Source organism: Daktulosphaira vitifoliae, unplaced genomic scaffold (genome assembly GCF_025091365.1).
Source record: "Daktulosphaira vitifoliae isolate Bord-2020 unplaced genomic scaffold, ASM2509136v1 Scaffold_2, whole genome shotgun sequence".
In the NCBI taxonomy this organism is placed as follows: Eukaryota; Metazoa; Arthropoda; class Insecta; order Hemiptera; family Phylloxeridae; genus Daktulosphaira; species Daktulosphaira vitifoliae.
Window position 1 is genome coordinate 13,091,213 of NW_026099573.1, and position 14,517 is coordinate 13,105,729.

Below are 14,517 nucleotides of genomic sequence, written 5' to 3' on the forward strand. Positions count from 1 at the left end.
AAAAAGTTATGGCAATTTTAAGTAAAAAAAATTGAAAAAATATCGAAAATTAGCGATTTTTAAATTTGTAATTTTTTGGGGGATTTCCCCCGTTTACGGGGAACGAGGGAATTTTTTTCAATTTTTGAGGGTAATGTCTTCGACTAGATACGATTTGTGATCTTTTGACATATTGTTCATCAAAATCGGTCCAGCGAGAACTGAGATTGAGCGTTCACAGACACAAAAAAAAAAAAAAATAAAAAAACACATCATAGTAAAATTAATACCTTCTCAGCTTCGCATCGAAGCTAAAAAGTTCTCATAACCCTGGAATACTAGACCAATTGTATTCACCTGTATTTTTATCTACAACACTTGTGATTTTTTCTTTAGAATTTTTTATTTGAACATTATGATATGTATTGAAGGTTTTACTCACCGAGTCCATAAACAATTGCCTTGCTCATAACATTTTTCACAATCTGTTGCCATGCATTGAATATTTGGACACATTTCAACTTTAGTTATAATTCTACATTGGTTGTCACAGCTAGAAGGATCTTTTACACACTGTCCTTTTATACCACAATTAGCACACCACGTACAAACCTAAAAACAAATACCAATAAGTATATAACATTATTTGTGTTTCTTTTATAGATTATATGCAAAAATAAAAAGAATTAATTTTACTATGAAGTATTTATTAATTTATTAATTTTTTTTGTATCTGTCGCCATTTATCGTAATGGTTAATGGACCAAACCCAACCAAAAAGTTTCGGAAATACTGGGTCTTTTAAACATATGTAAAATTAAAATTTATATTATAAACTGAGAGTTAAAAAAAAAAAACTTGTCACGACTTGTCTTCATGGTGTAAATGGACATTAAAGTTTAAGAAAGAAATACAAATTTGTGCAAAAATTTGCAGTTTTTTTTGTATTGTTATCATTTTTTACTTCAATTATTAGTACTTATACTTTAGCCTAAACAACTAAGAAAGGGGCAAAGAGATTTGGTACCCTGTCATTTTTAAAAAAAGCTTCTTATCCAAAAAAAATTAAATTACATTTAAGTGTTGTTAAACATAAATGTTTAAAAAAAATATGTTCTCGTTACCAATGGCATTTGGCTTAAATTATAATGTCACCTTATACTAAAATTATGATAAACTAACAAAGTTTAGAATAATTAAACTTTCTATAAACAAAATTGTATCAATGTTTTATGGTAGTGATTTCAATTACTATCAGATTTGAGTCTATACTTATCTATGCTATTATTTCTAAATATTCTCTAGGTTTATCCTTGGGGTATATGCATGACATTCTTTTTCACTATTACCTTCAAGAAAGAAAATATATATATTCATTATATAACTATTTTCATTATAGGGAGTTTCTATCCTCCCATTAGAACATCCATACATGGGTCTTACTTCATAGTTGAAATAACTTAAGTCTTCTTATTTAAATAAATTATTAAATCAATACAAACATTAGGATTTTCTAGGTAATTATTTGGCCAAACAGCTAAACAGTCTGTACATGAAGTATACTGTTCACATGAACGACTTGAAATCCAATTAGCATTACAAGAAACTCCATTGTTAGTTCGTGAAGTGCCATTGGTTGAAACACATGGATTGTATCCTGGACCAAGATGAGTAAAACAATAACTTACATTGGTTCCAATCACTTGACAAAATGAACACCCAACAAGTGACCTACAACCAAAGGATTTTATGCGAATGCATAACATACTTTTAAAATTGTATTTCAATTACCTGCACTTATCACGCTTTCCAGACCATAGATTGCATAAATCATAAGGTAATTGTATACGAGTTACACGCGATTGAATATCACCAGCAAACCCTCCAAGAATGTACATTGCATTAGTGTCAATATCCAATGTCATAGCATGAGCATGAGTCAGAGGTGGAGGTAAGCCAATAATATATATATCTAAAAAAATGTAAAGAAAATATTAAAAAAGAACTTTTGATTTTTTTAAAAAAAACTTGCAATTTAAATTAAGTTAATTAAAATTAATACCCTGTGTAAGTAGACGTATCCATTGATTACAAGAATATGAATATGCAATTAAAGTATCGTTTGTACTAGGAGGGTCTGTTCGACCACCAAAAACAAACATGTACTCATCTGTAGTTACAGCTGAATGTAAAAACCGTCCTCTAGGCTAAAATAATAAATTCACATTACGATTTATAAAGTTATGCTTGATTACCTACTTACCAAACTATTTTTTGGAGGATTGTAATCCTTAAATATGGGTAATACTGACCATATCTGTTTTTCATAGTTAAATATAAATAATTTATCGGTCATTATAGTTTGATTAACAGAGTAGATATATCCTCCAAAAACATATAGGCTATCTGTTGGTCCATGGTACACGGTACTATGTCCATAAATTCCTAACCAAATTTAAAAGTTTGGTAATTAGAATTGTTTTTTTTTTTTTATAAAAAAAAAGAAAAGAAATTCTAAAAAGCAAATGGCATTAAAAAAATAAATAAATAATTGAAAATAAATTGTAAAATATTAATATGCAGTAAACTGTCAACTTTATGTTATGTAAATTATTTAAATAATTATATAATATAATATAAAAACATGGTTTGTAAGAAGAAACCAATTTTCAGATAAAAGAGATATTTATTAAATTGAAAAAATAAAATATATTAACATTAAACATAAATTCAAAATATATTTATGCAACAAAAATTTAAAAAAAGTAACATTTTCTACTATTAAAATAAATGTTTAATACCAGCTGGTCCATAACCATTTATTTTAAATTGTATCCAAATCTCAACTTGAAGATCATATTCCCAAACACAATCTAAGAAGCCATTATCTGGACTGAACCCACCAATTAATATAAGACTTTCTCTTTCTCCAACAGATCTAAAAGTCAAAGTATGGCCAGCAAGTGGAGGTGGATCATTATTGGTCTAAAATAATTTTATAAACTTTTATAATAACAAAAAATAATGGTATTTATGGGTTTTTGTTATAATATTTGTTTAGTGAATTACATAATTTATTTTAATTAATTTTTTTATTTTCCAGTAATATTTTAATACTTTACATCATAATTTTTGTCAAAACTATATTTATATTATAGTTATATTTATACAAAATACACAAAAACCTTTTGAAATTTTTTTTAAATAAGAAGATTGTATTTTACTTGTATTTTAATCCATCGTTGATCTTTTAGACTAAATTTCCAAAAATCTGATAAAACTTTCATTGAATATTTTATTGTTCTACCAAATTGAGTTTGAATTTGTGTCAAGCCACCAAAAACAAATATCTCTCTTCTTGAGTGCACAATTTCTGCAGCATGAAAATATCTACCATGTGGCATATGAGCATCATTGGTACCATCAACTGTGACCTAAAATAAAATATTATTACATTAAAACATATAATAAAAAATAACAGTGTTTACGTCTCATATATTAAATCAAGAAACTAAAAGAAATATTTACAATAATATCTTATCATTAAAATTACCTGCATCCATGAATTATTTTTTGAATCAAACAATCTAATATCATTAAGAGGACCATGTGATAATGAATATCCTCCAAATAGCCATAACTGACCTCGCCTGGTTGCTACAACTGAATGACCAAATCTAGGTAATGTTTGACGTAAATGGTCTAAACTATCTGATACATGAGCAGAATTAAATAAATCTGTAAAAATAAGAGGTTGTCGCAAATGGCTAGAAATTGGTACAGATATAGAACAATCTTCTCCTTCATAATTGTTTTCACAGATGCATCGTCCATACTCCTAAATGAATTTAACTAATTATTCAGGGTTGAATATAAAATTTTTTTAAATGGGGCAAGCATTTTTAGATGCCAATATCAATTTTGTAGCTTTGATGCAAAGCTGAGAAGATATTCATTTTACCATAATATGTTTATTTTTATTTTTTGTGTCTGTTACCACTTTTTCTTAGCTTTCACCAAACCTATTTCTTTCAACAATACATCAAAAAACTACAAATTGTATCTAGTCGAAGAAATTACCTTTGATAATTAAAAACATTTTCCTTGATCCTCGTAAATGGGTAAAATCATTAAAAAATTACAAATTTTAAGTTTGATAATTTTTAAACTCAACCTGTATTTTTGAATTGGAAAAAAATTCTAAGTTTCTTTAAAATCACTATTTTTTTTTTACATTTTCTTCATAACAAATAATTTTTATAAAAATTATAGTAATCATTTCTATGTATCTCTAGGTATTTAAATAGATACTGAAATTTAAATATTCCCTATAGTTATGTCTTATAGTATTCTATAATATACTGATATTAAGAAATATTCTATACTTAGTTTCACCTATAATTTTGTTCGCTGATGTGTTGTTGAATTTCATTTTAACCTATATTGTTTTATATGGTTATACTCCCTGCCCCCTGGATTCTACACTGAAATAGTTATTTTATTAAAATTTGAAAATGAATAAATATCTTACGTGATCACAAACACCATGACCTTTATTGTGATTACAATTATTAGGACATATTAAATCTTGACAAAAAACCCCAGTACTTCCTTCTTGACATACACAATGATTATTGTGACATACACGATTTGATGGGCAGTTATCAGGACAACTAAACACTATGTAAGTGGCATTGAATCCTTCAAAGGACTCTGACTGTTTATAATAAACTGTCATTACACCTAGAAAATTGTACATAAATACCAAAATAAATCTCTATTGTACAATATATTATTATCTTATCTTTATTTGAACAAGATTTATTATAATTATTTACCAGTTATGGCTTCGATAGTTAAGGGATATTGAGAATCTCTTGTACAAAATACACCAAGAGAATGAGCTGGGTGAGTTCTCGATATAGAAACAAAATTTGGTAGTCCATCATAAACATAAACACTATTCATATTACAAGGAACATTAATATCTTTATCTATTGTTAATTGAATAACATATGAACCTCTGAAATACAAACAAGAAAATATTGATTTATGATGTACTAAAAGTAACATTCTAGATAGATAATTATTGAACTAATATAATTAATTACATAGCAGTTGAATTATTTTTCATATTTTCAGGATCAATAATCCATAGACATTCTTTTGATGGTGGACCTTCTAATCGTGTTTCCCACGCACTAACTTCTACAGACTTAGATCCAAATCCTTGAGGACCCATACCAGTCAAAATACCTCGAGCCATACATTGATGATAGCAAACATTTCCATTTCTGAAATATTTGTTAGTAGAAAAATATAAAAACTGTAAATTTAGACTTTATTTTTTATATATTATATTATGTAATAAATATTTTTTAATTTATCTAATATTATAAAACTAATTTTATCATCTATGAAAATTTCAAGTAATTATTTTTAGTTAATTACTTAGGATCTCCGAAAAATCCTTTTTTGCAATGATGGCAATTATTTCCTTCAGTAAAATGTTTACAATAACATTTTCCAGTTGAAGAGTCACAAATACCAAGTTGCTCATCTCCATGTCCATTACAATCACATTTACGACATCCTTCAATTGACGTTGCATTGCCGTAGCTCCCAGCTCTTAAAAATAAAAAATTGATATTTAAAAAACTAGAATAAATTGTAAATAAATTTAAATATAGTATCATACTTGCAAAATTCACAAAACAATCCAGTAGTCCAATCTTGGCACTGATCACAAATTCCTAGTTTTTCATTGCAAGTTGAATGATTATTACATCCACAATTAATCGCACAATCTGGTCCTGTCCACCCAAGATCACACTTACATGTATAATCAGGAGCACCAATACAATAGCCATTTACACATTTATGATAACACCTAAAAATTAAATATATATATAAATAATTAATGACCTTTTGCTATTAAGAATAAACAATACTAACGTTCTAGTGCATGAATGTTTTCCATCTCCAATAAAACCTCTTTTACATTGACAACTATAAGATCCTTGAGTATTAGTACACTTTGCTTCTTTATGACAGTCATGCAAACCTAGTCCACATTCATCAACATCTGGACATTGTGCATATGCCCAACTACTGTCTTCCTCATAAGTACTATTACTCATTACATATGAACATGTCCCTAAAAATAAAAAAAGTTAGATGACATTTTACTATTTTTTATAAAGATGTCACTACCAAATATTAAAAAAATTATTAATTAAATAAATGTACCTATAAATGGACTGCTAAAATCACCTTCTGTACAAATTCCCTGGATTGGATTATTGCTATCATAACACCAACCACAACCAAGGGTTTTTAAGCAATTAGAACAATTGGTATTTTTTTCACAAGATGTACAAGTAGATATAGCATTATCAACTTGAATTTGTCCCAAACCATAATAGTGTACATTACGATCTATCCATTCTCTACATCGACCAAATTGATATTCTGATGTATACTCAGAAAAATGAAAACATTCCTAAAATATATTAAAAGATAATGATTGATTATGAAAAATTTAGTAATGTAAATATAGTTACATTAGTAGCACGACACCAAACACATCGACCACTATCTAGGCAATCAAAACATGAGTATCTATCAGAACATGGACTAGGACATAAATCTACAAAAATTACTCCATCTGATAACCTAATTTTCAAATGTATGATTTATTTGATAAGAAATACAATTAACATTTGAAAATAATTTCATTATAAACTATAATAATCAAATTTAAAATTACCTTCCACGTCTTTCACATTTAGCTTCTTGGCTCCACCATTCACAATAATCATTTTCAACACAATCAATACAATCAACATAATTAGAACAATTAGAGCACATTTGTGGAGATATTACTAAGTATTTCCATTCAGATACATCATTGTCATCATGACAGAATTCTGAGTCTGTTTGGTTTCTAGTAGTGCATATTGACTTCACATCACACCAAGCACAATTAGCATCACTAACACAAATTAAGCAACTGTGATATCCAGCACAAGTTGAACTATCTCTACTATGATAAGGCTCAAGGTATTCCATAGTAAATGGCTACATAATAATATATTACAGTAATAAATATAAACTGTATAGTTATAATAATGATAATGTTTAATATTATTATTTTAACCTTGGAATTATTATGTCCCCTATTATGTTGTAACTCTACAAGAGCAGCACCAACATTTTGAGTAATTGATATATTTTTAGTACATGATAAATCTAAAAGATATCTTTCTGGAGCATGAAAAGGTTGATCTTCAGTAGACCAAGATGATAGTTGTAAACATTGCCAATCTTCATTTTTTGATGTTATATTGATTTCCTAACAATTGAATTTAAAAGAATAAATAATTTTTTTTAACTAAATAAGTAATAAATATATTTATTTTGATATACAGCTAACCATTAATATCACATTTAGTGATGTTTTTTTCCAAACAAAATCTTTTTTCACCTCAAAATAATATTTTTTTGATTACATATAAAAGGCAAGTAGTTGGGACAATTTTTTTTTTTTAATTTATATTACGTAACATAAGCTTTAATTTAACATATGTTTAAAGGACCCAGTATTTCCGGAACATTTTTAAAAGTTAAGTTGAAAAAGTTGACGTTTGTGGAAAAATTTCTATTTTGAATCCTCTTCCTTGTGGGCAAGGAAAAAATGTATATTAAACGAAAGGAAAATATCTGAGATATTTCTATGAAAAAGAATTATTTAGATTTGTTCATTTTTTAAAAAGTTATGGCAATTTTTAGAGAAAAGTAAAAAAAATGTAAAAATATACAGATTTAAAAATTGTAATATTTTAGGAGATTTTCTCTATATACGGGGAACGAGGAAAATTTTTTTTAATTTTTGAGGGTAATTTATTTTTCAATAATTAGTACTCTAATTTTATGAATTTGTATGCTGAAAATTACTATTTGTATGATGTTTGTTTGCTAGATAACATAATTATTCTAATGGAGACTGTAGAAACATTTTTTCAGTCTCCGCAATTTTTAACACTATAGTTTATTTTATAATTAATTGAATAATAAAGAATAATTAATGAAATATAATAATTTTTTTAATGTTAAAATGAAGTAAATTTTACAAATATAACAATTAGGGTAGTTTTAGTTTTAGTTGTTAGAGAGGTAGAGAAAAACTACCCATGCACTCAGACCTGTAGGTCCATTGTGCACACCTCCTACCGAATTATATTAATTTAGTTTATAATGTTTTAGTTTAATGTTTAATCTAGTTTCTAAAATAAGTTTTTTAATGGAAAGCTCAAAATTCGTGATAGAAAAATGATAGATGAATAGACATAACCAAAATTATAAACGATTCACCTTTGAATTTGTAGAGTTACAGCTCATAAGCAGTATTTATTAATTATCTGTTAATTGTTTTAGTATCAAGGTATATTAAGGTAAGGTAATATTTTCTACCAACTATTTCCTGTGTAGAAAGAAACCTCTTATTACTATAGTCTTAAAATTAGACTTAAGACTGTATAAGATACATATTAAGGAACTTTTTGTACGATATTGTTGGTGTTTATTCATGCAAATGCAGTGAAAAATTTGTTTAATCTTATCATATTATATTATTATATTTAATTAATTTTTTTTTTTTTTTTGCTATTAATTATAAAATAAACTATATTTTTTAAAAACGGAGAAAATTTGAGGCTGGAGAAATGTTTCTTCAGCCCCCCATAAGAAAAATTATTATATCTAGTAAATATACATCATACAAATTCATTCAAATGGGGAGTACTTATTATTAGAAAAAAAGATAGTACAAAATTGTTATAAAGAGGGACTAGGGAAACATGTGAAAAAAACGTTTTTTTAACTTCTAATCACATTATAAAATATAAATTAAACTAATAAATAAACAGTCCAATAGTAATTTTTTTGTTTTGCTTATTTTTAAGAAAATAGATCAAAGCTATAACTTAAATAAAATAAACTTCTTAAAAAAAAAAAAAAATGAAAAAACTATTTTTTTAAAATTTATTTTAGTATTGAAATTCAATTTTTACTCACTGGTTGGTACATATAGGGAGATGTCATAATAAGATTAGTGGTAGTAAATCGTGAACATAATTGTAACTGATCTTTATGATTATCCCAAACTTGTGGAAATCGCAAAAATCCAGATAGTCTAACAACCATTGTACCACCAATTGACAATTCAGTACGTGACATTGGTAAATATGATGAAATATCAATTACACTTACATTGATAATAGATACCTAAAATTTAAATATAATAATAATATATATTTTTTATTTTTCAATAATATTTTTAATTCCATCATTATTTAATTAATCCGTCCATTATGGATAAACTAAAACAATGAAGTAATAAATAAACTTATACATACAAAATCTGGTTGTGAAAAATTAACAGGATGTAGATATTTAAAAAATGTTAATCCTAATCTCCTATCTAATGATCTACAATCATCTGGAATTGAAACTTCTATTCCACCGCTATTGTAAATGCTATTATGCAAACCGCAAACTTCATAATTATCTGTTGAATAATAATAATAATAATTTTACTTAGTGCTGATTGTAATATTGTAATTAAATACAAAATAATAGAGTTATAAAATCTAAGTTTAAAGTCAAACAAATATTGAAACTATATTAGTAATCTTACAGATTAAATGTTTTTGTTTCTACAATAAATAAAAATAAAGTACCGTAGCATATCAAAAAAGTGGAGTTGAAGTATTATTTTAGATCTAGACTGATAGAAATTAAGATTTTAAATATTTTTTCTATTTTAATCTTTATGTAAGTTGAATTTGCTTTAAATTAATGTAGGATTATTTTTTTTTTTTTTTTGCTTCAATGCAAAGCTGAGCAGGTATTAATTTTACTATGATGAGTTTTTTTTTTTACATTACTATTTTTTCTCATCTCTCACCGAACCAATTTCTTTCAACGATATGTCAAAAGATCATAAATTGTATCTAGTCGAAGAAATTACTCTCAAAAATTGAAAATATTTCCCTCGTTTACCGTAAATGGGTGAAATCTCCAAAAGAATTACAAATTTAAAAATCGCTAATTTTCGAAATTTTGTCAATTTTTTTTACTTAAAACTGCCATAACTTTATAAAAAAAGACCAAATCAATATAATTTTTTTTTATAAATGCATGATGTCTATACCTATCATTTGATATATTTTTTTATAAATCTAACCCTTTACATGCCTACAGGAGGATTCAAAATGACCACTTCTTCACAAAAAATAACTTTTCTAACTTAATTTTTGAAAGTGTGACTGAAACTCTGACACTTTTATATATATCTTAAATTAAAGCTAATGTAATATTCTTTATAATGGAAAAAAAAAAATTTTGGACTTTATTTTGTCTTCATGGTAAAAGTGGCTACTGAATGCTATTTTTGTGTGAAAATTCTCGATTTTATATTTTACATAACTTTATATATATATAACTTTTTAAAAAATGTATGGATCAATACAATTTTTAATGAAAAGTAGCATTTATACACATCTTTCATTCGACATACTTTTTTTAAAATTGGACCATTTACCTATATGCAGGGGGGGTTCAAAACTAAATAATGCAAATAGAAAGTAGAACTTTTTCAACTTAATTTTATAAAGTGTTCTGGAAACTCTGACACTTATATATATATATAATATATATAATATATATATCTTAAAGTAAAGCTTATGTAATATACTTTAATATTAAAAAAAAAATACTTTATTTTGTCTTTATGATGAACACAGACATCAAAGTTAATAAAAAAAATACAATTTTTGTAAAAAAATTCTTTTTTATATTTTTAACTTTATAAAGCTATAACTTTTTGAAAAATGTATGGTTCATTATATTTTTTTAAGATAAATACTATTTATATTTATATATTATTTATATATATATATATTCATATATTATACTTATAAATCATAAAAATTGTAATCAGAATATAAATAAAGAAATAGGAGATCATGTAGCTTTTGGAATAAGCCATTTATTTTTTAAAATTAAACGTTATCTACAGATTTGTATCAAAGCGTTTTTTATGACAGTGATTTTAGTCATCTATACTGGACCCAACTATGCCACGTCCCCACTGTGCTGGGTTTTTTTAATAGCCTTTATTAAAATAATAATTAGATCAAAAATTATAAACAATGAAAAAATAAGTAAATTAGAAGTATAACAGTAACAGTACTATGTTATAATGGTACAACAAATGTGAAAATAATTGTTAGTATACTAAAAAATAATTATAATGGAAAAATGGAATTAAGAATATTAGCTAAAGTAGGGGGATTAATATTGTAGGTGGCCAAGAAGTTAGATATATATTTCTGCTGTTAATTGGGGCAGGACAATTAAAGAGAAGTTGGGGAAAATCACATAGACCATCACTTTTATGTAGGGAATACAAAGAAAAGATGGAATGCATGGTAGGGAAGAAAATTATCTTAATAATAAATAAATTAATACCTTACCTAAGTCTTGAGTTCTGAGAAATAATATTTAGGAATAAGTCCAGGTTATGAAATCATGGAAAATGAATAATGGAAGGAGATATTGAACGATACCAACATGCAGTTTTCTATTTTATTGCAGCCCAACTTTTTCGCCAGGGTTGAAGAACTGTCAGCCAAAAGAGGCAGAGAAAGTCAGAAACGGGAATGTTATGGCTGGAAGGAGTAAAGAAGTAGCAAGGTGATCAGCAGTTTTGTTACATAATATACCGGCGTGACTCGGCACCCAGTGAAATAAAATAGATTTATTCTGAGATCGAATTGATAAAATAAGTGTTCTATTACTAAGAATGTAAGGCTAAATGGATTAGAAGTGAAGGCAAGTAAGCAAAATAGGGAATCAGAAGAATAGCAAATTCATTAATTGATGGTGAAGATATAAAAATGAGATCATTAACGATGGTAAGACATTCAGAGGTAAAAGAAGAAGGGTGGAGTACAGCTGAGTATGAAATATTAAGTTCAGGAAAGAGCAACCATCCGAGTTAGTTGATACAGAATGATCTCTGAATATCAAGCATTTAGTCCGAAAATTATATGAGATATAACCTTTAGAGATTATTAATGGAAGTTGCAGGAAGAGAAAGTAGGATTGAAGGAGGGAACACGAGGAAACACATTGAAGTATACACTATGAGAGCTAGTGTAAGGGTAAATAGAGGACAATCAAATAAAGGTAATCTGGAGTGTGACTTGTAAATGTGACAAACCATGGGGGACAGAGAAGAGCATACTGAGACCAAAATGGGCAGCGATTTAGGCATGTAGTGTAAACAATTACTTAATTCAGAGTATAAGAAGTAGATAGATATATAAATGGTTAGAGGTAGAGAGAGATTTTTGGAGAAATTTATTAGCAAGAAAGCGGCGACAGTGGATTTTGAGGGGGGGAGAGGAGCACTCAACAAAAATACTAAGGCTCGGGGTAGACTTAAGAATACTGCGTAAGCATGTGGATAAAGAGGAATTTAGTTTTTTCCTATGGGTATAGGAAGCTGAAGAAAATAAAAAAGAGCCGTATTAAATTTTAACGTGGATAACGGTTTTAAAAATGAGAAGTAATGAAGAGGGATGAGAGCCCCAGGATGGTCCAGTAATACAGCATAGGAAATTTGCCCCGCAGCCAAGAGAATGAAACGGAAATGTGGAAGCCATCTCAAATTAGGATCCAGTTTGAAGCCTAAATAAGTGACGCAATCAGAGGGGGGAATAGTTAGCCCATCAAGAGTGATTATGGGGTAAACGGACGGTAAGCGTTTTCTAATGAAAATTATTATTAACAGGCTATTCAATGGGGCAGTCTTAAAATAATGCATTTGAAGAGTTAGAGAGGATGGTGAGTAAAGGGCATTGTGAATGGATATTTGAGAAAGAAAAGGACAATATTGTCAGCAAAAAAAATTGAAACTGTTATTAGAGGTGAGGGAGAGGCTAATTTTGTACATTTAAATATTGAAAAGCAATGTAAATTTTGGAAGTATTATCAATAAACAGTTGGCAATAAATTGTTAAAAATATTATTATTATATTATATTAATATACTTAAAAACTAAAAATATCAATATTGATTGTTTTATGACAACTGTAAAATAAAACTACTGACAATTTAAACTAATAGCTTTTAAGATGCACATTAAAGCTAATAAATGAAATGTATTATTTAAAAGCAGTACTCAAAGATATACTTAAAAGGAGGTATAATAGTAATATTTTTCCATTAGTAGAGGGGTAGATTAAATTTTCTTTCGTATCTCTCTCAGATAATAAAATTTTAACTACTTCATTGATAATGATTTTTAAAATACGCTTTGATTTTTTTAATCTATTTACCATTCTTATGGTGACAGCGCCCATCTTGTATACACCAAACACAGCGCCCTAATTGCATTACATGAGCTATAGAAATAGACGATTGATTATTATTGTAAGCAGAACTTTCTCCATGAACTAGGCATGAATGACAATCAGTCAATGATTGACATATACCAGGACATCGAGTAGTTTGTAAATTTGTTGTACAATTTATACCACCATGACGACCATAACATGTATCATCAGATGAGCACCATCCACATTCAGGATTTGCAGTACATTCTTGAAGACCTTTATGTCTAAAAATATATAAATTATTTGTTACAAGTTTTCAAATATTAATAAATTCAAAATGCTAAACTAAGATATATGAACAATAAATACATTGATAATTAAAAAATCTGTTTAAAACATAAGTAAACAGTTTAAAATGTAACATATAACCCAACCTTGGTTTCTAATAATCTTGTTAGAAATAATTATGTAAAATACAATAGTCAATATTAGCTTATAAGTGAAGCTAAAAAGGTATTGGGTTTACCATGCCGTGTTTTATTTTTTGTATCTGTCTATATTAATATTCTGCTCTTACTGAACCAATTTTGCATAAAAGTAAGTCAAAAGATTCAAAAACATTTTTAGTTAAAGCTATCAGTGAATTTATTTTGAAAAAATTCCACTTGACTCCTTGATAAAAATTACAATTATTATGAAAGTAAATTTTGATATTTTTAGTTTTTCCTTTAAAACGATCATGTTACTTATATCCTACTCTGATGAACAAAGATCAAATTTGATACCGTAAACATAAAAAAATTCAGTGTTGCAACATTTAAAATTACTCTAGAAATTGAACAACTAAACATTATGAAGAGATTTTGCTACCAAATTATCTTTTATAATCTAATCAATAAAATGTCTACTTTTTTTTTAACACTTCTGGTAATTTAAAAATTTTAATCTTTTTTTAATAAAATAAAAAATAAATAATTTTTATATTATTATTATATTTATATATATATATATATAGTATTATAATATACATTAGACGTAAACTATCACATATCACATTTTTTTCGAAAATATGACTATTATTATAGATATTATAATGTACAACAAATTAAGATAACCATTAAATATAATATATATA

The 14,517-nt window shown here is 26.7% G+C and overlaps 1 protein-coding gene across 1 annotated transcript in view; it reads right to left on the bottom strand.

Moving 5' to 3' along the window:
- Nucleotides 1-14,517, bottom strand: part of LOC126900023 (multiple epidermal growth factor-like domains protein 8) — a 35,628-nt gene that overhangs the window by 16,788 nt on the left and 4,323 nt on the right. Inside the window, exons 12-32 of the mRNA XM_050675371.1 lie at nt 13,386-13,666; nt 9,396-9,547; nt 9,055-9,264; nt 7,139-7,333; nt 6,749-7,059; nt 6,543-6,654; nt 6,229-6,481; nt 5,935-6,136; nt 5,678-5,869; nt 5,431-5,607; nt 5,091-5,273; nt 4,818-5,002; nt 4,511-4,722; nt 3,533-3,817; nt 3,204-3,413; nt 2,781-2,964; nt 2,243-2,424; nt 2,042-2,186; nt 1,771-1,951; nt 1,482-1,710; nt 422-591 (exon numbers count right to left, since the gene is read on the bottom strand). Coding sequence (XP_050531328.1) covers nt 422-591; nt 1,482-1,710; nt 1,771-1,951; nt 2,042-2,186; nt 2,243-2,424; nt 2,781-2,964; nt 3,204-3,413; nt 3,533-3,817; nt 4,511-4,722; nt 4,818-5,002; nt 5,091-5,273; nt 5,431-5,607; nt 5,678-5,869; nt 5,935-6,136; nt 6,229-6,481; nt 6,543-6,654; nt 6,749-7,059; nt 7,139-7,333; nt 9,055-9,264; nt 9,396-9,547; nt 13,386-13,666 — 4,251 coding nt within the window. The remainder of the gene's footprint in view (nt 1-421; nt 592-1,481; nt 1,711-1,770; nt 1,952-2,041; nt 2,187-2,242; nt 2,425-2,780; nt 2,965-3,203; nt 3,414-3,532; nt 3,818-4,510; nt 4,723-4,817; nt 5,003-5,090; nt 5,274-5,430; nt 5,608-5,677; nt 5,870-5,934; nt 6,137-6,228; nt 6,482-6,542; nt 6,655-6,748; nt 7,060-7,138; nt 7,334-9,054; nt 9,265-9,395; nt 9,548-13,385; nt 13,667-14,517) is intronic.